We start from the raw sequence: 23,665 nt of genomic DNA, 5'->3' as shown, positions 1-23,665 counted from the left end.
CGTCGAAACGCGTCAACACGCGCTCAACTAGATACCGAGTTCCACAACGGCCAGACAAGCTCCAAATGTAGGCGGATGCTGAACCACAGGGCAACCTGACCCGATGTTGACGTATGATCGCACAGTGATTAATGAAACGATGCAGTTGCAGGGTAAGGATTGGACAGTCAGAAATCTGAGCTTGGAGGTTTGTTTTAATAGGCATCGGGAGAAGCGGATCGTGGGTTGACTGAAAAATGAATTACGGGATTGTCCAAGGCAGCCATGGCCAGAAGGCAGGGTATCCAAACGGAACAATCAGCAGGCCATTGTTGTTTCCACACGGAGACGCCCCAGCATCCCGTTCGAACAATATCCTCAAAACCTCTAGGTCCATAGGTACCTATGCAACCCAGGAATTACCTTCACCTACGTATTTAGCTCAGAGCAGTGTCCTATCGTACCAGATACTCTATGTTGGTCTTGACTTTCACCGAGATACGTACTTGGCCATACGCCACGGACATGCCCAACAGGCCTCCACGAAAGGGGGCGAACTATGTCCGGCTTGCTTTGGCTGCCAAGGCAACAATTCAAGGTCACTGATAAGATGAAATCCATCTAAGCCTCACAAGCGTCTCCTTAAGTGGTCGGGCCTTGTGCTATGTCAGTCTTTCATTTAGGCATGCGTACGTTTTACCAGGCCTCTAGACTCTCTTACGACTATCTGATATGGAGCGGCATTTCAACCCTCTGACGATGGCTACCAGTGTTTAATATCCTTGAAGGAGTCTAAACATGAGCGGTACTGCACAGTCTAACCTCCTGCGCTGGACGTACGGTTAGGTTCTCAGCGCCTGTGTAAATGCGTGAAGTCGGTCGATCATCACAGGCATGAAGCCCGTCAGACTGTCTTCCATAATCCCCTCCAGCAGCCGAATGGCATCCTCTTCGTTGAGGTCCAGATGGAACCTATCTTTGACTTTGAAGACAGCCTTGTCTGGCTCGATCTTGATATCAGGGATGTTGGCATGCACCATGAGGCTGAACAGGTTAAGAATCAAGTTGGACGACTTCCGCAGTGCCGTGAATGCAAGGAAGCAGTACTGCTTAAATTGCAGATAGAGCTCGCTCGGGGGACTGAATCCCCCCATGGCATCTACCATCTCCTTGCTCAACTTCAATGCTGGCGCGAATGGCTTCGGGTCTCGCCCCAGGATGAAACCAAAATCAGCGTGGAAGAAGTGGCCATCCGGTGCGAGCAAAAGATTTTCCAGGTGGCGATCACCGACACCCAAGATATACGTGATGACGCAGTACCCAGCGCAAGATTTCACAAACGTTTCCAACGTCTCCTTGCGAACACCTTGATAGGCTCGCGAATCAGGATTATGCTGCTTCAGGTATCCAATGGCTGGATTGCTCCCGTATTTGGACGATATCGCCGCGAATGTTTGCGAGGGGACAAACTGCGAGGCGCCGGCTGTAGTGCTGGTGGCCAGGATCTTGTACGGGGAAAGCTTTAAATCGAGATTCTCTTTTTGCAGGAGCTGGTCCATGAGTGTGATGATTTGGATTACCAGTTGATCCTGCCGCAAGTCGTCACCAGTCTTGAACAGCATTGGGTATTTGCCCCCCGACTCAGTCTTGAATGTCACCATGATTGGCGACAACGAAGACTTGAAGACACGCGTTTCTTCCGGAATCACACCAACGACGATGACAGAGGGATCCAACGGAAGTGGGACCGGCGGATCGATGGTCAAGAGTTCGTTCTTCGGATCAGCCAAGAAGCGTTTGACTCTTTCAATCTTCTGTGATGTCGTCTCGCTGGCGTTTTTGACCTCCCCAGATATCTTGGACAGGACCGTGATGAGTTCAGCTTGCCGCAGCAATGTTTTCCTGACCTCGGAACCGCCTGGCTGGTTTTCTAGCTCGACCATGAAGTCGTGCAACACTTTTGCATACATGGTACGGACTTCCTGGCCCTGCTCGGGGCTCTTATCATCGTATTCGACAACAAGATACCAATAAAGGTAGGTGGCCAGCGTGAAGTTCTGCACGGCCCGGGATATCAAGAACATGGCCAGCGACGACGCCTCTGTCGTCGGCTCATTCGGATCCGTCGGCACGGGCTCGAATTTAAGTGCCTGTACAAGCTGCAACAGATATAATTGCAGCTCGTTGTCGTCGGCTTTCTGTAACCGATCAACGGAGTAAGAACGCACAGCCGGGGCGTCAAAGGTTGGGCCTAGCAACTCCAGGGCGTCGTCCACATCAATCTCAGTCCACTTCGCCATGACCTGGATAGCCTGTTTGGACTCGCTCTGGTCTTGCCAGTTGACCGACTTGACAAACTTGGTCATGGCGCGCTTATCCTTGGTCAAGTGATAGCGGAACTTCCAGACGAGATCCTTCTCCTCAGGGGTGAGGCTGTGGGTAGGAGAATATGCCATTATCACATTCAACTCGTCTCTGACCTTGGCATTGGGCTTCAAGTCCTTATCGAGAGTGCCATGCCGGTGCTGACTTCGCACTAGTCGCCGGTGTTTTGCCTCTGCCGGATTGTCCCTTGCTGCGACTTCGGGGTCGTATATGCGGACGACGCGGCTACCCCCACCCTTGGTACCGTTAATACCAGGGCCGAGCTGGACCTCGGGAGGTGGCTTGAGATCGAAATGCGACTGAGATGCTGACAGGTGCTGTACTGATGAAATCGGCGGTGGCGGATATTCATGATCAGTGAAGACGATAGGGAAATCGAACCGCGGCAGCTCGATGGTCAGAGTAAACCTCGAGGGCCCAGGCTGAGTGCGAGTCTCGTCCTTTCCGTCGGCGCCGTCATCTGCTTCCGTGCCATTCTCCTGCCTTAGGCTGGCTTGCCTCTGGAGAGACTTGATGGAATTCCTCGTCGCTGCCGCGCCACGCTTCTCGGACAGACGCCAGACCATCTGGTCAAGCCACTCGACCTTGGGGATCTCGTTCATCTCGTATTTCTTGAACAGTTTGTCCATGCGCTCAAGCTCCTCGGCCTCCTTGTCCACAATGGTTTCGATCTTCTTTGATCCGGTCCTCCTTTTAGGGGACGCAGAAGGGGTAGTCGTGTCATCGTGGCCGTCGGCCAGCTGGTGCCTGTGGACCGCACATTTCAGTCTGCCCTTCTGAACCTGACTTTCCTTATCGAAGAGAGGCAAGGTCGTGCCGCCGAAAGGGATGGCGTGGCCCTGGGCTTGCCTGCCCCCTATAGGCGAGACGTCCCATATTGTGATGGCAAGGCGGGAGTTGAGAGGAAGCGATTTATATGGGATAGGAATGTCGAGCCACTCGTTCCAGCTGGCAATCGCCATTAGCATGTGCGCCCACGAGCTTTATCTGTGTTGGGAGCACTGTACCTCCTCTCGTTCTTGAATGGCTTGTATGAAGTCTGCACGGGAACGGTCAAGGGTTTTGAGCCGGCCCAGACCTGCGCAGTAACGTATAAGTCTGAGTGCACACTGCATGACGCCTCGTCGGTCAGTAATGTTCGGTTGGTTGCGATCGACGCAGGGCCCGAGCTGGACCTCAGAGGGCTGTGGCACACCTGGTGTTGGAGCCGATGTGGCGGAGGTCAGGCCTCTGTAACAGCTCAGAAGCTTTCTGGGGGGCTTCTTCTCCTTCGAGGTTGATTCTGTCAGGTTGGATACGTGGTCAGGACGGCCCAGTGGCTCGGATAGAGGTGGACACTTACATGCGAACACTCAGCGGATAGTCCAGCGACTCCGAGGTCACAAACGAGAAGGGGTCCATTTCAGGATTCCGTGTCCATGATAGACCTGTGCCGCTCTGATCCCAAGTCGCGCAAGCAGGCCGTCGCGCAGAACAATGAGAGGCGGAAGAGGGCCCGTGTCGAGTGCGCCGTTGTTGCTCTCCGAAGTTGTCGTCATTTGACAACGGTCACAGGCCCCAAAGCCCAGCTACCCAGAAGGAGGGTCGACGGTCCCGAAAACTAGCGACGGCGCACATGCACGGGCCCCATGTTGTACTAGTTAGTGGGATGCGGCAACCAAGTACCTGCCTAGTACTTAGGCATGTTCCAGTGTCCAAATCTGCTCTTCATATTTGTTGTCAAGGCAGTGAGTCAGGTTTACAAAGGCAGTTCTAGAGAATCGCGCAAAATGAAGTTGAGCAAACTCATAGATGTCTGACATAGAGTTCTTTATATTTGTTGCCAGTGGACCGGCTGAGTCTTTCGTGGCAGTACGATTGGAAGAGTGTAAACATTGAAGACCCCTGAGTCAGCCCTGAGCGAATAGGTACCGAGACGTGCTACCACAGTAAATGCCCCGCGGTACCCGGGGAGCACCACGCCACCATGCCACCATGCCACCAACCCACCAGACACCAGGCAACTAGCGCCGCTGCCCTGTCAATTAAAAGTCGCGTTGCGACGCGACTCCTACCCCAATGCTATCGGGTGCTGATCGCCAAAATCGCCAGGCCGAGTAACTTGTACCATGGCAGCGAATTCTGGTGTACCTCGTCTCAGCGCCATCACAACTTGAAATCAGACTTGTATCGCTTTCTCTGCTCCATCGGATACTCGAACATCTATTCTCTGTGTGCTTGAGTTCCAACAACACCGTTTGTGGCTGCTCCTATCCCATGTCGTCTTCTCCGCCAGCGTCTGGCCGTTCGGCTAGTCCCTCGGACCAGGAGGATGATGATACGAGGACACTGGTCATGCGTAACAAGGGCTCCGAGGCTGCCAAGCGGAAACGAGCCTGGACGAATGGCGCCGGACGCGGTGCCTCTCGACGTCGCACCCACGACCCCACCGACGACGACGAGGGCAACGAGGACGACGATGACAATTCGGACGAGTACGACCCGGACCAGCCCATAGAGGAGAGACGCGTGCTTCAGCGGGGCCTGCGAGAGCTGAGGGAAGAGACGAGGCTGAACAAGGACAAGTACATCCAGCCGGGCGACGACGGTCTGCGCCGCACCCTACGAAAGGCAAACACTCTGAATCGCAATGTGAAGCAGACCACAGAGGCTACCCTCGACTCACGTCTAATGGTCGAGACCGTCGAGCTGTCCTACAAAAAGACGGCCGCTCTGACATCCGGCGATGCCGGCCAGGGCGTTGATATAGACGGCTTTGTCACAGAGTGCTTGCGTTACATGAGATTAGGCGCCGGTATTCACGACGACGATGCCCAGGAGCTGACAAGTACACAGCGCCAACGGAGGCGCTCCAGCAGAGGTCCCAGGGGCGGCCGAGGGGGCTCCGACGATGAGGACGAGATCGGCGACGAAGGCGATGCCTGCAACTGGGAGCATCTGGGTAGATTTGCCTGTCTCCCCCACGTCCGCCGACCTGCTACCCCTGGATTCCTTCTTGGACCCCTCTCTGTTGAGAAAAAGGCCCGGAAGGTCGCCAAGAGGAGTGCACCGTTCAGGCCCAACAGCTTACGGGAGACGCGGCCGGAAGTCCTCGAGGCCAAGGACATCCAGAGGAATGAAGACAATGACCTGGCTGCCATTTGCAGCAAAACCTATAGGCGTCTGGAAGAGGTCCACGAGGAAGCCCAAGATTCGGCCGAGGCAGCGTTCGAGGCGGATAACGCCGAGGAAGGGCATCGCATCATGCAGAAATTTGGCCTGCGGACCAACGGCGGCATCGACTACTTCAAATTCGTCATTAACCCCAAATCATTCGGCCAAACCATCGAGAACATGTTCTATGTCAGCTTCCTGATCCGTGACAACAAAATCAGCCTCGAGTTTGACGACGACGGCTTCCCAACCCTCGGTAAGCTCTTGCATTTCTGTGCTGTATGGGGAGTACCACTATTGACGCCACCACAGCTCCAGTCGAGGCTTCCGAACCCGGACCAGGTGGTGCGAGACACGCATCTAAAAAGCAGCAAGCGATTTTCCATCTTGATCCCGTACAGTATCGAGCCATCATTGATGCTTTTGATATCACCGAATCACTCATTGAACACCGGAAAGAACAGACCAACAACGGGCCGGGAGCTCGGGGTTGGTACAATTAATGACCTCCACTGACTTCACGAAGATTTTGTTGGCAACCCTGTCACGAGGCCACAGTGTGGTTTATTTCATCAATGCATGACGATGAGACAGAGCTCAATTGTAGGAGCTAGTTGGCTGGGTTTCAGGAGTTGTCAGTAGACCGCTTTGCTTTTCAGCGCATATGTACCGTTATCTAGATCATCAGTGAGACTCAGTGCAATAATGGCGTCTGGACTAGGGAGTCAATCTCAATTGCAGTGCAACCCGTTGCTGCGTCCAGAGTGTATTTCGGAACATGGATCGGATCAAACGAGCTTTGAAGAGACGTTCACTTTTCGGTAATGTTCTCAGTGTGGTCGATGTTTATCCTACTACACGATGCCCAAAGGATAGTCCTTTGAGCGCCCCGGGTCCGGATTGTCAACGACAAAGGCCATTTCACGTATGTACATGCCCTGCCAAGCAGTCCACCCAGTGAAGCCAATTGTCTTGCCTACTCAATTCTTGGGTCGTCATAGCAAAGTCAGCAAACTGTTTCCTGAATTCGGGTTGTTTGCGGGCCGTTTGCTCTGCATCATTGAAAGAGCTAGTGAAAGAACATGTACACGTCCACCCGATGCTTCGGGCAATGACAAAGGGGACTGACTACGATGCCTTTCCGCACGCAGAGTCCGGGTTGCTCTTTGTGATATGTCTGTCAAAAGACTCGTCACGCGTGTACCAGCAACGCGGTCTGGGTTGGAACGACTGGACGCAACTTGTCAATCAAATTTCGCAGCCGAGACCAGAGTTCCAGCGCCGTGACCATGGCTACTGACTACGAGCAATGGCGCGAAAAGCAAGGGCCTTCGTTACAGAAGGCCTTCTTTACTGATATCGGAGAAGAGATTCACGACAAAACCGCCCGCCTCTTCAACAATCTTGAAAGCGAAGGCATCATCAACACTGAATCGCGACCTTTGAGTAGCACAATCGAAGTTGCCGTGTCTCACATCCACGATGAGACAGAAATTCTTTGTAAGCGTTTCGAAGAGAGGCTTGCTGTAGATATAAAACCATGGCTTGAACAAAGAGAGGGGGTGTGGGATCAACGGATCAGAGATATGATAAAAAATCACAAGGACGAGTTGAGCAAGGTACAGGACTACGAAGAAGAATGGCATGAAAAATATGAGAAAAAGGAGAAAGAGATGGAAAATATCATGAAACAGATGGAAACGCAGAAAGCACAACACCAGCAGCAACTTCGGGACAAGGATCGAGACTTTGTGAAACAAGTAAAGCAGTGGGATAAAGAACGAAGCGAACTAGAAACACACATTCAAGAGGTCGAACAGATGGCGGTGAAGTACGAAGAAGCGAAAGATAAAGCAGACGAAGAGCGCAAGAAGGCTTACGAGGACTTGAACCATGAACAGAAGTCCAGCACACGCAACACTGAGGCTCTAAAGGAGTTGGAAAACACGCAACGGCAGATTTTGGCAGCCCAGATGGAGGCTCAAGCAGAGTTGGAGGTATCGAAGGCTGAACTCAACAACAAGGATAAACTCATTACGACGCTTCAGAACGAAAACAGCAAACTAAAGGACCAGATACCGGAGCTAGAGAGCACAGTCGAGGATCTGCGAGACGAGGCCCGGGCTAAGGAGGAAGAGCTAAAGAAGGCCGCAAAGCACCTCAGCATCGCACACGCGAGAAATGAGGCTTTTGAGAACGACAATGCTGATGAGGCTGTGCTCGCGTCTCCCTCAGACTCCCGCACAGGGTCTGGAGACTCTGCCATGGTAGGACACACAAACCTGTTCGACCAGCTGGGCGAAGCCTTTGGGCAGCAGAGCGACAACGAGGCGGGTAGTAGGAACTCTTCCCGCCAACCCTCAATTCCGGCGCCACCACAAGGCCCAGCCCCTGTTTATCCTGACTTGCAACCCCTTGGCGACTTTATCTTCCCGGCCCTGCGGCAGGTTGTCCGCATGCTGCATACTGACCACAAGGACCCTTGCGACTGGGAAGATCTAGCCGACGACACAATGGACAGGGTCAACATTTTGAGAGCCTTCGGCGCCATGCTTTCGAGCCTGAAATATGACCGGGACTTTGAAACCAAGAGTATCATTTCCAAGGTTTGGAAACTCCTCGCCGCTCTCAGGAACACGGACGACAAGGATCATAAAGCTACTGAGCACATGTGGAATGGCATCGAGGCAGCGGATCAGTGGAGGCTGGACCAGGAGCCGCGCGAGAAAGAAGAGCTCAAGAAGTTGCGCAAGGAGACCCAAAGCTGCAGCGAGAAGCTTACCGAGCTGGAACAGGCGAAGGCTGAGGTCGACGGGAAATTGAGTCAGTACAGGATGTCTCCGGAGATGTATACCTTGCGCTTGAGAAGCGGCGCAGACACAATCGTACAGCAGGCCGAAAAGATCAGAGATCTGGAGACCAGAACCGAGAAGATGGAAGCGCTGGAAAAAGAGGTCCGAGAGAAGCGGGATTCTCTTGACGAGTACGATCTCGAGCCTGACGCGTATCATGCCATCCAGGCCGCGTCCGCAGAAAAGATTCAACGGTGCTTACTTCAGTCGAGGGCGCTCGAGAGGGAGATCAAACGGCTCAAGAAGGAACTACAGAAGCTGAGAAAGGAGAGTGCCGCCAAGGAGGCCGCCGCCGCCGCGAAGGAAGCAGCCGCCGTGAAGGACGAGCAGAAGACCTCGGAGAACCTGGAAGAAGCCAAGGATAAACTCCAACAGCACGTACTTGACTTGGCAAAAAGCATCACCGACCACCTCGACACGCAAAAGAAACTTGAGGAGCAGATTCAAGAGAAGGGCGACGAGATACAACAGAAGCAAACAGAGCTTGACGAGTGTGTTGAGCACAAGCGGGACCTAGAAAGGCAACTGCAAGCGAAGGAGGACGAAGTCGAAGACCTCAAGTCCAAAAGGTCTGCCAAGTCCTCTGCGAGAATCGAAAAGCTCGAGAACGAGATCGAGGAGCTCAAGAAGAAGTTACAGGACAAAGAGGCAGAGATCCAAAAGCTGGATTCAACCATCAAAGATCTCAAGGACAACCTGATCGAGGAGCAGGACCAAGCCAATGCACTAAGGACCCGCCTAGATGCTGACCGTTCCAAGATGCAAGAAGTGCTTAACGAGAACGCCGATAAGGACAAAGAGATCCAGGAGCTCAGACGCACTTCGGTTGAGGAGAAAGAAGCCCTCCACAAGGGCCTCGTCTGGAACAGCAACGCTGCGAGCAAGCTGTCATCAGAGAACGAGAAGCTGCTGCACGAGAACGAGGAATTGGACAGATACGTGAAGCAGCTGGAGCAGCATAGCAGGAATCTCACCGACTCTCTCAGAGACTGTGCAGAAGGTAAAAAACATGTGTGCGACAAAGGTATTGGCAAGGACGAGGACGCGGACGACGAGAGCGATAAGAGTGAAGAAGGCAAGAAGGCTGACTGTACTTGCGGTCGTTTGACCGATCTTGCCGGATTCCAGATGGAAGTGTCAGACATCATCGAGAGCTTCAACGATATCATCCGCGAGGAACAGCGAAACAACCTCGTTGGCAGTCCAACTGCCTCCGACGAAGTACTCGAGCGCAGAATCCGTGCCCTCGAGCAGGAACGCACCGACCTGAGGCAGCAACTGGCCACCCTCCGGCAGCTCAAGGACCAGGGCCAGGGCTCCGGCCCGGACCCTGAGAAAGACGCAGAGATAGAGAGGCTCCGCAAGGAGTTGGACGAGTGCAAGGCGGCCGGCGACAAGCTGCGGCTGCTGGACGAGAAGATCAAGCAGTACCGCAGCGACTGGAACGAGCAGAACGACAGGCTCATCGAGTACTGGGATGACAAGGGCTGCGAACCGCCGACTTTTGCCGAGGAGATGGACATCTACCTGCGCGCCGACCTGCGCAAGTACGAGACCCAGCTCGCCCGCCTCCAGGACGGCGGAGGAGACGAGGTCCAGAAGCAACGCGTCCAGCGGGAGATCTACAAGCACCAGTGCCTCATCGAGGCCATCTCCTTCGACCGACTGTTCATCGACAACGTGCAGGTCGCCTCTCTGCTCTACGGGCTCGACCCAGACGCGGAAGAGATCGCATGGGCGCTCGGCGACCGGAGCCGCGGCACCCAGACCGCGGGCGTCGGAGGCGACGGCGTCGGCGCTGCTGCGGCGGGCCCGGCGCCCTTCGGGTCGGTGCGCCTCTTTGGCCGCCGGGTCCGCTGGGGCTGGCTCCTCATCAGCCTGTGCTTCACGGCGCTCGGCCTGCTGATCTCGGCGCTGACGATCCAGCTTCGCAAGCGGCGCGAGTGGGTCTACGCCAACGCCATCACGCGCGCCAACCTCCTCAACGCAGGCTCCGGGGAGGCCATCGGCCTGCCGCGGCTGGCGCTCATGCTCATCCTCGCTATGATTGCCTATACCAACTGGAAGGATAATGGCGGTCGCCGCTGAACACGGGGTGATAATGGGGGGCGGCTGTTGATTAAGGGCGGCTGCCTACGTTTAGCTGAGTGAAAGTGGCTTGAATGAGAGATTATCACAAGTGCTTTGGGCTCTTTTGTTTCACGCCAGGTATTTTTCCTCGATGAATTTGGTTGATAAGTTTGAATATACTATTTGTAGTCTATGAGGTCATGGGACTCGAAGTACCTGCGGGATTCCGCGATACCCATGCCCCGAAAACTGTGAAAATTCTTTTTTTCCGGAGGTGCTAAAAGAGACATAAAGTTACGGACCGAAATGCACGCTCAGTGACGGATTCTTGCCAGAGACTACCGAGAGTTGAAGAAGTTCATCCGACCCGGGCTGTTTGCCGTATCGGGGGTATCCTGGCACGGGGGTCCGCTGAAAGTGGGGCCGTACGGCACGGCAGCGCATCATCGAGCGTGTTGCCCCGGGTTACCGATCGACCGGGGTCCAAAACAGGAAACATAGCTGGACATGGCCATCAACGTTGGTGATGGTGAGACAGTCTCAGCAAATCTACAATCCGACAACAACTCTTAGACAATTGGCTTTGTATGAGCACATTTTGAATTTAGCCACAGCATCTTTATATACAATGGTTTTGTTGACATCGTCGCAAGTTTCTGTGGCGATCTCGTCGGGCATCGGTACGCAAACCCCTCGCAGAAACAGCGCCACGTGCGAATAGACAAGGCTCTGGCACCTCTCTAGCAGAAGCAGATTGCTAATAGGAGATTATGTTTCAGTCATCCTGTTCACAACAGCGCTGTTCCTCAGCGGCTACGTCATCCAACAACGAACGCTGCGCGACTTGCGAAGGGCCATCCGCCCGGATCCCCGGCCAAGTCCCAAGATCTACCTACCAGACCGGTTCAAACAGTCTACCACAGAGCTCGAGGATGGCAGCATAGTTGAGATTGGGGACAGCGACGACAATCTACCAGGAGTCGACGGGCGGCAGAAGCAGGACGGTTTCGTGGTGGAGGTGCGGCCCACGGTCCCGGAGGACGTGCCCGCGGAGAAGCCAGCTGAGAAAGAGCCGAAGGAGCTGAAGAAAAGAGGCAAATCCAAGAAAGAGCAGAACAAAGCCGAGGAAGAGGAAAAGCCGATCAGCAGGGCCGAGAGGAGGAGACGCATAAAACAAGACATCATGGAACTGTCACAGGGCGAGGGGCCGGTCTATTACCAGAGAAGACTGTGGTAAAAGGACTCGCTACAACTTTTGATGTTTTCGATACGGCATGGGACGGCGCAGCTGATAATGAGGATGGGGTATTTATGGGTGTATTATACGGTTTGGGTTATGCTGGATTATATGGCTGCTTGTTCCAACTGCAGGCTGGTATGGTTTTGGGTCTCGGGTATGATGCCTACGGTACTCTGTATTGATGGTCAATACTACCATTTGCTTTGATTTACACAGACGCTATTTGTGTGTGAGTGTTATCTGCAATAGAGTATATATGCCTTCTCGTCAGCGATGCTGTCATGCTGATACTTGAAATTGAATCTTGGAAAACGGTACCTATTGTTACATCCTGCTATGTCTTGACTGTGAATTTCCCACGTGCAAGATGACCAATTCGCTAATCCAAACATGCCGAGGCACGGCTAAGATGGTTTGGAGAAAGTGGATTTTGAGTCCTACAGAGTAGGTACATCGTTTAAGTGATTAGCCGCATTGAATCGGAATTCATCACACTGAATAAATTACTGTGTATTGGGCAGGCGGAAATTCAACGGATAAAGCGGTTTAAAATTTGGAGTCTCGACCAACTTCTTGATACACACCTATGCGAGGCCTCCTCGCGCGGTACGAAAGTGGATTTGTAGAGAAGTGGTCCGACAAGCTATCTGTGCATACGTGGATGAGAAGCCGAGTCTTGGTGGCCTTGGCAATATTCCATGGCAGCTTCTTACTTCTTCACAATTTCACAAATGTGCCGTCATTGCCAGAGGTAACCTATCTGTCGAGGATGCCCAGGCACGAAACGGCCCACAGCGCGTTACCAAGTCTCCCGATCGATCAGAGATCGTCGGGGCCGTTCAGGAACAACTGTGCGATGACGAACCAACACGACTGCGCTACCGTATGTTCCCGACAGTCCGTCTATGGCTTCCAAGCGGGTCTGGCTGCAGGTGGTGAAGCACTAGAACTGCAAGGCCCTCAAGCCCTCAAGCCGGTCGTGGAAGGCCGTAAGCCACCAGACAAGGGCACTATTTCCGTCGGAAGCCTGGCAAGCCTGGGCCATGGCCTGTACCACAGGTATCTGGTGGGTCCAAATGGGTCCAAATGCCCCCGCATCTATACTTCAGGCCGATAGCCGCCTTACTGATCATGATGCAGTGGGTTTGTCTCTGGGAAGCCGGAGTATAACACAAGCCAGGAAGATTTCAGAAGAATGCCAGCTAATACAAAGTTACCATTAAGCCCTACAGATGGGGTGCAACACGGGATGCCACCACTACACCACCACCACAGGCATGGGCCGAGACGAAGGTTGCGCCTAGGATCTTTTGTCAATACCCCGCTGCGGCTGTGCAGGTATGTCCTGTAGCCCAGTGGAGGAGAGAGAGGTTGTAAACGATAAAACCCCGCCGCTAGATTTAGGACCGCAAGCTTATCCGACACCTGGGCAAGGCAGAGACACAGACAGACAACACACCACCTCCAAGCATACGCCAACCAACCACCCTCCAGCGCGAATTAGTTGCATGCTGTGCCAAGATGGCGTCGTCTGCCTGTGGTCCTAGTTGGGGTCCCCCTCCTTGTGGGCTCTGCTTGTACATCATCCCCGAATCAGCACGAGACCCAAAGTAGGGATAGACAAGGCCAGGTGCGGTCGTGCTATCTGCAGCTTGTCTCGGTCCCTCCCACCTCACGTGTGCACTCGCTACAAAGAGGGTGCTGGGCCTATGCCACCCGTCCCCTTCGTCCCTAGGTTTGGTCCGATCCTACTAGTCTTGAAGTGTGTATGCGTGCGTGTGAGTGTGTCACGGTTGTATTCGTGAGTGTGGACCCTGTCTGCAGTTACCATTTACTTTCCTCCCCGAGCTGCCGACGACCTGTGTGTACAACTCTTGGGCCGTATATTCATTTACACCGGGCTCCCTCGCCAACCCCGTCTTCCCAGCCCGTCTTACTGTGCCTGCGCGCCTGCTCCTCACTGCCCTCACTGCCCTCACTGCCTGTCCTAAATCTGTTTGACTGAATGACATCTCCTGCTCGTTCTAAACACATGGGCGAAGTGTTCCTGTCAGACCTCCCGCTACCTTGAACCCCGTCCCCGTCCTCCTCCTAGTCCTTCTCGCCGTCTACCCATCCTCCCCGCACTCTGGTCATACGGCCATAATACCCGGTCACCATGACAGCCGAAGTCATGCAACAGACCCGGCTCGAGCGCCTGAGCGCCGAGGACTTTGAGACGGCCTCGATCCGCTCCGCAGCTCCATCATATGGTTCGTCTGGTTTCCCCAAGCCCATACTCGGGGAACCTGCGCAGCTGACCCCCGCTTAGTCTCGGAAGCGCCCTCCTACCACTCGACGCTGCCCCCCGCCGAGACCCTGCCGGCCTATTCCCATGCGGCGCCGGCCGCGCGCGCCGACTCGTCCACGCCCACCCCGGGCCCTTCCTCCATGCTGCCGCCGGCCACCAGCAACACGCGCCGCGGCCCGGGCCTGCCGCCGGTGCCGGACACGCCCCTGCGCACGCAGATGCCGCAGATCAGCGAGTTCCGCATCGCGAGCTGGTCGTCCCTGAACTCGAACCCCACGGCCCGCCACTACCAGGCCGTGGCGAACCGGCGGGTCACGGCGTCCCGAGGCGGCAGCAGCAGCAGCAGCAACAGCAGCAACAACCCGCACGTACAGGGACAGCTGCGTGCCGTGCTCGGCAGGCTCACGGAGGAGGAGGAGCGCGAGCGCACCAGGGTCCGTCCCCTGGAGGACCCTTATCTGGTGGGCGAGGAGGCCGCCGCGAATGCTCGACGGGAGAGGTTGGCTCGGGAGAGCGGCGACGACATCCTGATTCGGGAGGACCGCCGATGGGATTTATTTCTAGGTAAGTCATAATCCAACAAAGAAAGAAGAAACAGGAAACCACATGACTGGTGGGGCAGCATATATGTGTCTCTGCAAGAAGCAGCACCTCGAGCACGTCGGTGACCTGGCTGTTGAGAAAGACATCTGCTGACAAGCTTCCACAGCCCAGATGAACGACTGGGACCAGCGTCAGGAAAGCTGGAAGACGTTCACGAGCCGGCGTCGTCACAGACGCTGGTGGTGAACCTGAGCACGACGAACAGGGCGTACAGGACCACGCCAAGGTACTAAGGCGTTTTGTCTGTACTGGCACGTCGTGCAGTAGGGTGGCTTAGTCGCAATATTGAGACCCACGGTTTGGTGACCTGGACTTAGATTTCGATTCACATCCGCTCGTTTACGGTTGATTGACCGGACTTTTTCCTTGATGTAGCTGCTAGGAGCTGGGTCTCACGGTGGGTATCTTTTCTCTGGCGTTTGGACCTTAGAGGGCATGGAAATGCATCTGCATTTTTTTTTCTAGCATCGCTGTGATGTTCATTTTAGGTTTCGCAAGGACGACGATATGAGACTGATGATCAGATGGATCGTTTTCGGTGAGCTTGAGGACTGAGTGCCGAAGATGTCCGCGGTTTGTGTGTTTCGTCCTGCGCCGGGGTTATTTGTGAGTGATCAGGGTCGGCCGCTGAGAACCAAATGGATGTAGTCCGAATTGACGAGACGGGTCTCTATTTGAAGGCACTCAAAAGCATGCAGATATGTGTCCGACTCAGGTCCAACTCAAGTGCGCGTTAGTCTGAGCGATCCAAGAACAACAGTCCCGGCCCCTAGGCGAGTCATGTAGATGGGCTGCCATTGTATAGTTTGTTACGCTGCAAAAGGGACTTCGCGGGGGGAGTATAAGTCGCATTTCTATCACGCTACCACCGTCCCTGGAGTATTGCCACAACCATAAGTGCCAACCATCACCAAGTTCTAAACGAATAAATGTACCTACATACCCTGGAACGCCGTCAAATATGCTGCAATAAGGACATGTCTCCTTCTACCAATACAGCGCCCCTGCGGCATTTCTGGACCGCAATACTGCCTGAACCCTCTTCGTGGCCACATTGGGATACTGCTTGTGGACACATATTTAGCCCTTGGCCTTGGTGTTCATGATGAGCGCAACAATGAGCCTATCAAGCGTGTCAGTAGGAACTCTGCCGTGACGCAACATTGCTCTCTTACCCGTAAAGCCCCAGAACCTCTCCGAAAATCAGGATGAGGACCATGCCGACGAAAATCCTGGACTGTTCCATGTACGCCCGCACGCCCTTGTCGCCAACAACGCCGATACAATAGCCGGCGGCCAGGCCAGTGAAGCCGACGGACAGGCCACATGCCAGGTGCATGAAGCCGTTGAACAAACTATAGGAGCCGCCGTTCGAGGGCGGGCTCATGTCCTCGGCGATCAGGACGGCGATGACGAGCGAGTAGACGGCGATAATTCCAGACATGACGACGGGGATCAGACACTGATATGGGCGGTCAATTAGCTGTTGGCTGCATTGCGCCGCTGGTGGACCAACGCACCTTCATCATGAGATCTGGCCGGAAGGTTCCCACACCAGCAATGCCGATGCCCGACTTTGCGGTTCCGTAAGCTGCGCCGATGCAGCCGAAGATCATAGCGGATGCGATGCCGGCCTAGATGCGAAGGCCGAGGGTCAGTACGACAGAGGGGCCTCTGGTGGTGTCGTGGAGGCAGAGCTCACCATGCCGATGAAGGGTGCGAACTTGGGCGCCAAAACATGGTCGGCCATGACGACGAGCGGCGGCTTGAATATGGCGAGGCCGGGCGGAGGAGGGGGGGTGACAGATGGGCGGAGGGTGGAGGGCCGGGTCAGCGTGGTGGAAGATGGCTCATCGATGATGATGATGCCTCGTCTCAGGTCAAGCTCGGGGGTGCTGCTGGACGGGATGCAATCATCAAATGAAGCTGCCTCGCGCCAAGCCTCTGGGGCCGCGCTCGGACCAACCGGCACGGGCGCGGCATCTGGCGGGCAGCGGGCAGCGGGCGGCTGGTCGACAGGCATCTTGAGACACAGCCACAGGCAACAGGCTTGAGGGCCACAGGCCCGTAGGTACTACCTTAGGTATGTAGTCAGGTAGTTAACGGGCAGCGCCACGTGACTCGTTTTCGGCTTTCACGGACTTTAGACTGTCGGCTTGGTCCATTGGGCAGCTTGAACCAACCAAATCCGCGCGACAAGGGCTCCCCTTCTGCAGGAAACGACTGACGTAGGTGCAACCATCTGATACCCACAGTGAACCGGACCGGCATCAAAGCCACCGTGGAAGCCTGCCATGGCATGGCTTCAGATTCAAGAGCAAGGAGATGCAATCTCAGGCTTCCGGCTATGGCTCCTCGAATTGTGCCCACGCCGCGTGCAGACGGACCAGCGTACCGTCACTCCTGCCGTACCTTCTTCTTCCCTGCCCCCAACACGCAACAGAACAGGGCCCCGGGGGAGATGGCCGCCAACCAAGATCCGTAGGATGCGAGGGTGCAAGTGCACCATGGCCGCAGCGGTCAACGCAAGAAGAGAACAGCCACAGACGTCCTCACCCACACTACACAGTAGTTGCCAGAAATGCAGGCCAAAGGAAGGCCTTTTGAGAGACAAGAATCCAGACAAGGTGCAGGGTGGACTTGGTGTAGTCACGTCGGCCGTCCCGCGTCTCCAGCCGCAAAGTGACTGACTGACTGGCTGGCATAACCACATGTCGAATTCATCCGAAGTCCAAACCTGGAAGGCTCCTGTGACCGTTGCACAGCTACTCTGAAACTACCGCGCTTGAGCACTACCTAGGTCAGGTTGTGAACTCTGTCAACTTATCATCCGGTCTGCAGGAGTGCAAAGATAAAAGGCGTTCCTGAGACAAGAGTTTATGCTCTGTCAAGCTGGTCTCGCTGTCGGTCTGTGTACAACAGTTCCGTGCCGGCCGCAGCTCTCTGTATTAACTACTTGACACGTCTTCTCTGCGGTTCTCAGTATCGTGCACGCTGGTTCGTGGTTGACAGCAATTCGCGTCTTCACCTCGACCATCGTCCGTCCCGCTGTCGGACTTTGTTGCATCCCCGTCTGCACCCCCGTCTGCACCCTGAATCCGTCGTATCTGCGAACACGATAGCTGTAGGGTCCCAATTGACCCTCCGCGCAGCTCTGGAGGTGTCTCACTCGGCTCTAGACTCTGGAGAAGCCGCACGCCAGAATCCCAGAGCCCTGGTCACGGGCAGCGATAGTGATAGGGGACTGCGACGTTGGAAACTTGACTTACATAATAGAGCACAAGCCGAGAGAAGCACCCGGTCTAGGAATAGCTTGGGGGTGGAGGGTCAATCAACCACTCCGACCAACCAATGCGTCTCGTCCTGCCCAGCGTCTGCCAGTACGGAGTCCAGTAGGTGCAGGTGGTGCTATGGTACAGTAGTAGTAACGGCACAGGAGAACAGTGCCTCCTCCCTGGCACTAGTCACCTCATGGCGGGCGCACGTACGCACTCGCTCGCACCGCCCAGTCGCTCGTCCAGGCCAGTCAGGGTGATACCGGCCGGCCCAAATGCATGCCCTCCCACACATGATCACCGCCAGCGACACAGCGCCCATCCATCGCCTGCTTTCCCATCCCATCACACGCCCGCACCGCACCGCGCACCACGACATCGGCAGACGGCGTCTCTCACCTCGTCTCGTCTCTGCCCTGATCTGTCTGCCCTGCCCAGCCCAGCCGTCGCCCTTCGTTCGTTTGCGTTTGCCAGCGCTATCCACCGCCCCACGGGACGGAGCGCGGCGCCCAGGTTCATTTAGGCGAGGAAAATCTGGGGGGAAAAGGGAACGACGGGAGGGAAGATTCTGGATCCTGATAACGCTGCCCAAGTCTCCAAAGTCCAAGATCCCAACGCCTGCGCACGACAACGCACCCGCATCTCCCCGGCTCTCACCGTCGCCTGGACATCGCAGCACGGGGCGGTCACAACACCGCCGGACAAGAGCCAGAGCCGACAGAATTCACGCCGCCGGCATTGCACCCGCATTGCACCCGCCGTAGTCGCCTGCTTGGACCTGCTCGCACTCCCTCCCTCCCTCCTGAGCCCCGTCGCCGAGGGCCTCGCCCGAGCCTGCACCCGACTCGGCTCCTTGCCCTAGGCTCTCGCGGCCGCCTAGGTTTGAGAACAAGTGAGTGAGTCCCCTCTTATCTGTTCGCGCTCGGTGTTCTGGCACGACGCTGCGGCACATCGCCCGTGGTCCTGAACCCTTTTCCCGGTGACACCACACTTCGTCCCCTCGTGGCCGTTGGGATTCTGCTTCTCGCCTCTCGCTCTTCTCGCTCAAAGGGGCTTACCTCCCGATGGCACATTGCATCGCTGACACGCCATTCCTGTTGCTCTAGGTCGACACGATGGCTGACTACCAGTACGACCAACGCCGCTATGGCCCCCCGGGCAACACGCAACGAGATGCCGCCTTCTCCAACATCTTCGGCGCTGCCCCTCCGCCCGGCCGATCACAGACCATGACCTCGTCGGGCGGCGAGGGACCACCGCCACGAATGCCACCACAACACGATGGCCGGACGCATACCATGTCGTCAAGTATGTCCATGCAGCACGATATGCAGCGCCGCGCCCCGCCCAGACCCCAGCGTGGCTACGAAGAGTCCATGACCAGAACCCGCACCATGGACACGAGCACTGCCAACGGCTACTACCAAAGCCAGAGGAACCCTTCCGGTGGCTATCCTCCCCAACAGTACAGCAGAGGGCCGATGCCTGCCCCCGACAGGCGGCCTTATCCGGGACCACCACCGCAGCAAGGCGGAGGTCCTCCCCCGCGGTTCGATTCCAGGGCACCGTCCATGCAAGGTCAGGGATATGCTCCTCGGGCGGCACCGCCGAGATTCTACCAGGGAGCGCCCCAGAACTCCTCGGCGGCGCTTCGAGACGATCCCTATCGGTCACAGTCTCTGGCGAGTGCGCCTCGGCCCAATGCATACCAACCGCCGCCTGCCTATAACCAACCACCGCCGCCCAACAATTTCCGAGGTGCTCCGAACAATGCGCCGCCGGCATCACGGACGACGGCACAGGGCCGCGTCGTCCCGGAACGACACGATGATCGCGCCATGTCCATGACCGGCTACCCCCCGCCAGACCGAGACGCTCACCAAACCATGAGCGGTCGAATTATTCCCAACCGCGCGAGAGCCCCCTCGAACGAGACACCCACCATGAACGGCTTCTCTCAGTACAATGGATACGGCCCCGCCCCCGGTGCGGCGACCCGAACTATGAGCATGGCCTCCTCGACTGTCGCAGGCGACCACAGCAGAACGATGTCAATGGCTAGTACCATTACAACGTCTGAGTCCCCTGACGACTCTCGCAGCAAAGACCTTGTTCACCGGCCTTCAGTGTCTTCGAGATCGATCGACGGCGAGAGGCCACCGACTGCCAAAATCCGACCGCCCTTGGTGTACCCAGCCTTGCTCTCCAGAGTGGCAGAGAAGTTCCGTCAGAAGATCATCACGGGTGACAGGACCAAGAACGAGCTGACTTACAAGAATGCGTTCAGCGGCTCCGAGGCTGTTGACGTACTCTCGTATATCATCAGGACCACGGACAGAAACTTGGCCCTGCTCCTTGGTCGTGCACTCGACGCGCAGAAGTACTTCCACGATGTCACCTACGAGCACCGGCTACGAGACTCTACATCCGAGATGTACCAATTCAGGGAAACCTTGATGGACGAACCCGAAGACAAACCCCCCGTGAACGGAGTCTTCGTGCTGCTCTCCGAGTGTTACTCACCCACTTGTACACGGGACCAACTTTGCTATTCCATAGCTTGCCCGCGAAGGTTGGAGCAGGTCTCGAGACTGAACTTGAAGATGCAACCTGGATTGAAGAGGGAGGACGACGCTGTCGCTAACGAAGACGATATCGACCAGACCGACGAGCAGAAGCTTTGGATCAACACGGTGCCCAAGGAGATCGCCGAGAGTGTGGACGACAGAGAAAAGAAGAGGCAGGAGGTCATATCCGAGATTTGCTATACTGAAAGAGACTTCGTCAAGGATTTGGAATACCTGCGCGATTTCTGGATCCTGCCCCTGAGATCCAAGAACTCGCCAATTCCAGCCGCGAGGAGGGAAAAGGTGGTTCGGAACATTTTCAGCAATATCATCGACCACCCGGCCATTCACACCGTCAGTTCACGCTTCGCCAGGTCCCTGACGGAAAGGCAGCAGAAGAATCCCGTGGTACGAAACTTGGGCGATATCTTCCTAGAGTTTGTACCACAGTTTGAACCGTTTATCCTGTATGGCTCCAAGCAGCTTGAAGCCAAGTTCGAATTTGAAAACGAGCGCTCTGGCAACCCCTTCTTCTCCAAGTTTGTGGACGAGATCGAGCGGCGGAAGGAATCGAGGAAGCTCGAGCTCAACGGTTACTTGACCAAGCCAACAACGCGATTAGCACGATATCCGCTCCTCCTGGAGAACGTTCTGAAATATACGGAGGAGGGCAACAAGGACAGGGAGGACATCCCCAAGGTCCTTACTACGATCCGTGACCTGCTGAGCAGAGTCAACGCCGAGTCTGGTAAGGCCGAGAACAGATTCAACCTGCGGCGCCTTCACGATCAATTGCGCTTCCGCCCACAAGATCGTGTGGATCTAAGACTTACCGAGGACGGACGAGAACTTGTCTTCAAGACTGTGTTTAAGAAGGCACCTAGCGACCCCACAGACATCACAGCCTTCCTGTTCGACCATGCAGTTCTGTTAGTGAGAATCAAGCAGGCTGGTAAGACGGAGGAGGTCAAGGCGTACAGAAGGGTAAGTCTTCATACCAACCAACAAGCCATCCATATTTGTCTGCTAACGCGCCTATGTAACAGCCTATCCCACTCGAGCTGTTGTCAATCAGAGAGATGGACGAGGTCATACCTCAGCATGGGATGAAGCGTTCATCATCCAGCTTAATACCACTTCGAGCAGGTAACGCCGACAACAAGAAGACCGAAGGCTACCCTATTACCTTCCGCCATCTGGGAAAGAATTTCTACGAGCAAGTCCTATACGCTTCCAACCAATCCGCAAGAAAAAAGTGGCTGGAGTTCATCGACAATGCGCAACAGCGCTTGCGGGCCCGTGCCGATTTCTTCAACGTGACCAACATATCAAGCGGATTCTTCGGAACTGGCAACCAAGTTAACACAGTCACACCCTGCGGTAAGTGAAATTGCAAATCATTGGAGTTGAAGTTGATGCTAACTTTCATTTTAGATGGTGGCCGCAAATTGATCTATGGTACAGACACGGGTATCTTTGTCACTGACCGCAAGAACAAGGATGCACCACCTAGACGTGTTATTGAAGTCACAAGTGTCACGCAGGTCGATGTCCTGGAAGAGTACGGTCTTCTCCTGGTCTTATGCAATAAGACTCTCATGTCGTTCTCCATGGCCGCACTAGAACCGAATGAGCCCGCGACTTCGAAGCGAGGCAAGAAGATTCAGAGTCACTGTACCTTTTTCAAGGCGGGTATCTGCTTAGGTCGCCATCTTGTCTGCTGTGTCAAGTCTACCGCCCTCTCGACGACCATCAAAGTTTACGAGCCCAACGATGCTATGAGCAAAGGCAAGAAGCAGAAGGGCTTCGGTAAGATGTTCAATGCGGGACAGGACGAACTCAAGGCCTTCAAGGAATTTTATATCCCGACAGAATCCACGTCTGTCCATTTCCTGAAGAGCAAGCTATGTGTGGCCTGTTCTCGAGGGTTTGAGGTTGTCTCTCTCGAAACTCTGGAGACACAGAGCCTTCTGGACCAGGCTGATACGTCACTGGACTTTGTGGCCCGCAAGGAAGGCGTCAAGCCCATCCACATCGAGCGTCTCAACGGCGAATTCCTGCTAAACTATACCGACTTCTCCTTCTTCGTTAATCGCAATGGATGGAGAGCGCGACCCGATTGGCGTATCGACTGGGAGGGCACACCGCAATCATTTGCGCTGAGTTACCCGTGGATATTGGCTTTTGAACCCAACTTCATCGAGATTAGAAATATCGAGAATGGAGCTGTGCACATCGTGCCACATAAGAATATCAGGATGTTGCATAGTAGTACGCATGAGGTAAGTTGTCTGGCAGGCCCCAAAATCGGGTTTCATGTTTGCTCCAGACTAACGGCAGTGATAGATCTTGTTTGCGTACGAAGACGAAGGCGGCCAGGATGTCGTGGCAGCCATCGATTTCTGGAAGAACAACCGGAGGTCCGAGATGCCCTCGCAGGAGAAGGGACAGGGCATCCATTAGTCACCGACACCCTCCGAATCCTCCGAGGCTTGTTTTTACTCATATTTACGTCCATCAGCATCGAGAGCGTTGTCTTATCCGTGAATGCTTGCAGCCATCTGCAATCCACTTGAGCTTTGGAGAGTGTAGGATCATGTGAGGGAAGTGTGGATCTGGATAGCGAGCGCGGGCTTCTCTTCCTTGTTTTACTTTTGCAGAGTGGGACTGACGGCCGATTTCCTCGCCTGCTGCTACTGTGCCAACACAAATTTATTATCTGCAACCAAAGCTGGTACTGTCCAGTTCTGGCCCTAATTTATCACGTGGATGCAGTTCCATGAGACGACCGTTTGGAAGCACTGGGAACTGACTTGGAGGGCCGGCGAACAGATCAGCACACACGAAGTGCCGCTTCAGCTGTCACCGGAAGCCCGGCGAGGTCTGAAAGGAGCGGAGATGCGAAGGCATGGCCAGACTAATTTCCACAAGGGAGGGACGGTGAAGGGAGGAGGCGAGTGAGATGGCAGCATGTGCGCCCCGAGAGTGTAGGAGAGATCTGATACCAAGATAAGCGGGCACACCGCGTTGCTGTCTATATCTTTAGAAACAAGTTCTATCGGCAACACGGAAATGAGACCGGACCTATTGAGATCCATCCTGATACCTGCAGGTTCAGAACTATAGCGCTCAGAATAGAACTTTACGTGGAAGCCAGCCTTTGCGAGTCCTTCGTGAGAAAGAATCCACCCGACGATTGATACACCGGACGCCTCTGTGTCTGCTTCTTACGAGTGGACGACTCGGATCAC

At 55.1% G+C, this 23,665-nt stretch overlaps 6 protein-coding genes across 6 annotated transcripts; 5 read left to right on the top strand and 1 right to left on the bottom strand.

Annotated features, from left to right (window-relative positions):
• Nucleotides 1-821: 821 nt before the first annotated feature.
• Nucleotides 822-3,765, bottom strand: JN550_003239 (uncharacterized protein; the record flags this gene model as incomplete). Its single annotated transcript, XM_049314621.1, has 4 exons — nucleotides 822-3,312; nucleotides 3,372-3,473; nucleotides 3,560-3,646; nucleotides 3,707-3,765. The coding sequence occupies 4 exons, from the start codon at nucleotides 3,763-3,765 to the stop codon at nucleotides 822-824; spliced, it is 2,739 nt and encodes a 912-aa protein (XP_049175074.1).
• Nucleotides 3,766-4,620: 855 nt separating this feature from the next.
• On the top strand, nucleotides 4,621-6,020 carry JN550_003238 (uncharacterized protein; the record flags this gene model as incomplete). The annotated part of the gene is made up of 2 exons (XM_049314620.1): nucleotides 4,621-5,773; nucleotides 5,830-6,020. 2 exons carry the CDS (start codon nucleotides 4,621-4,623, stop codon nucleotides 6,018-6,020), a joined length of 1,344 nt encoding a protein of 447 aa, XP_049175073.1.
• A 786-nt stretch (nucleotides 6,021-6,806) lies between these two features.
• JN550_003237 (uncharacterized protein) lies at nucleotides 6,807-10,457 on the top strand (the record flags this gene model as incomplete). The annotated part of the gene is made up of 1 exon (XM_049314619.1): nucleotides 6,807-10,457. One exon carries the CDS (start codon nucleotides 6,807-6,809, stop codon nucleotides 10,455-10,457), a length of 3,651 nt encoding a protein of 1,216 aa, XP_049175072.1.
• A 489-nt stretch (nucleotides 10,458-10,946) lies between these two features.
• On the top strand, nucleotides 10,947-11,676 carry JN550_003236 (uncharacterized protein; the record flags this gene model as incomplete). Its single annotated transcript, XM_049314618.1, has 2 exons — nucleotides 10,947-10,968; nucleotides 11,219-11,676. 2 exons carry the CDS (start codon nucleotides 10,947-10,949, stop codon nucleotides 11,674-11,676), a joined length of 480 nt encoding a protein of 159 aa, XP_049175071.1.
• A 2,161-nt stretch (nucleotides 11,677-13,837) lies between these two features.
• On the top strand, nucleotides 13,838-14,805 carry JN550_003235 (uncharacterized protein; the record flags this gene model as incomplete). Its single annotated transcript, XM_049314617.1, has 3 exons — nucleotides 13,838-13,931; nucleotides 13,991-14,533; nucleotides 14,684-14,805. 3 exons carry the CDS (start codon nucleotides 13,838-13,840, stop codon nucleotides 14,803-14,805), a joined length of 759 nt encoding a protein of 252 aa, XP_049175070.1.
• A 4,157-nt stretch (nucleotides 14,806-18,962) lies between these two features.
• Nucleotides 18,963-22,877, top strand: JN550_003234 (uncharacterized protein; the record flags this gene model as incomplete). Its single annotated transcript, XM_049314615.1, has 4 exons — nucleotides 18,963-21,398; nucleotides 21,461-21,794; nucleotides 21,849-22,696; nucleotides 22,761-22,877. 4 exons carry the CDS (start codon nucleotides 18,963-18,965, stop codon nucleotides 22,875-22,877), a joined length of 3,735 nt encoding a protein of 1,244 aa, XP_049175069.1.
• Nucleotides 22,878-23,665: the final 788 nt, after the last annotated feature.

Source organism: Neoarthrinium moseri (assembly GCF_022829205.1).
Source record: "Neoarthrinium moseri strain CBS 164.80 chromosome Unknown scaffold7_Wmoseri_CBS_16480, whole genome shotgun sequence".
Classification (NCBI taxonomy): domain Eukaryota; kingdom Fungi; phylum Ascomycota; class Sordariomycetes; order Amphisphaeriales; family Apiosporaceae; genus Neoarthrinium; species Neoarthrinium moseri.
Note: the sequence above shows the minus strand (reverse complement) of the source record. Positions and strands in the feature narration are given on the sequence as shown.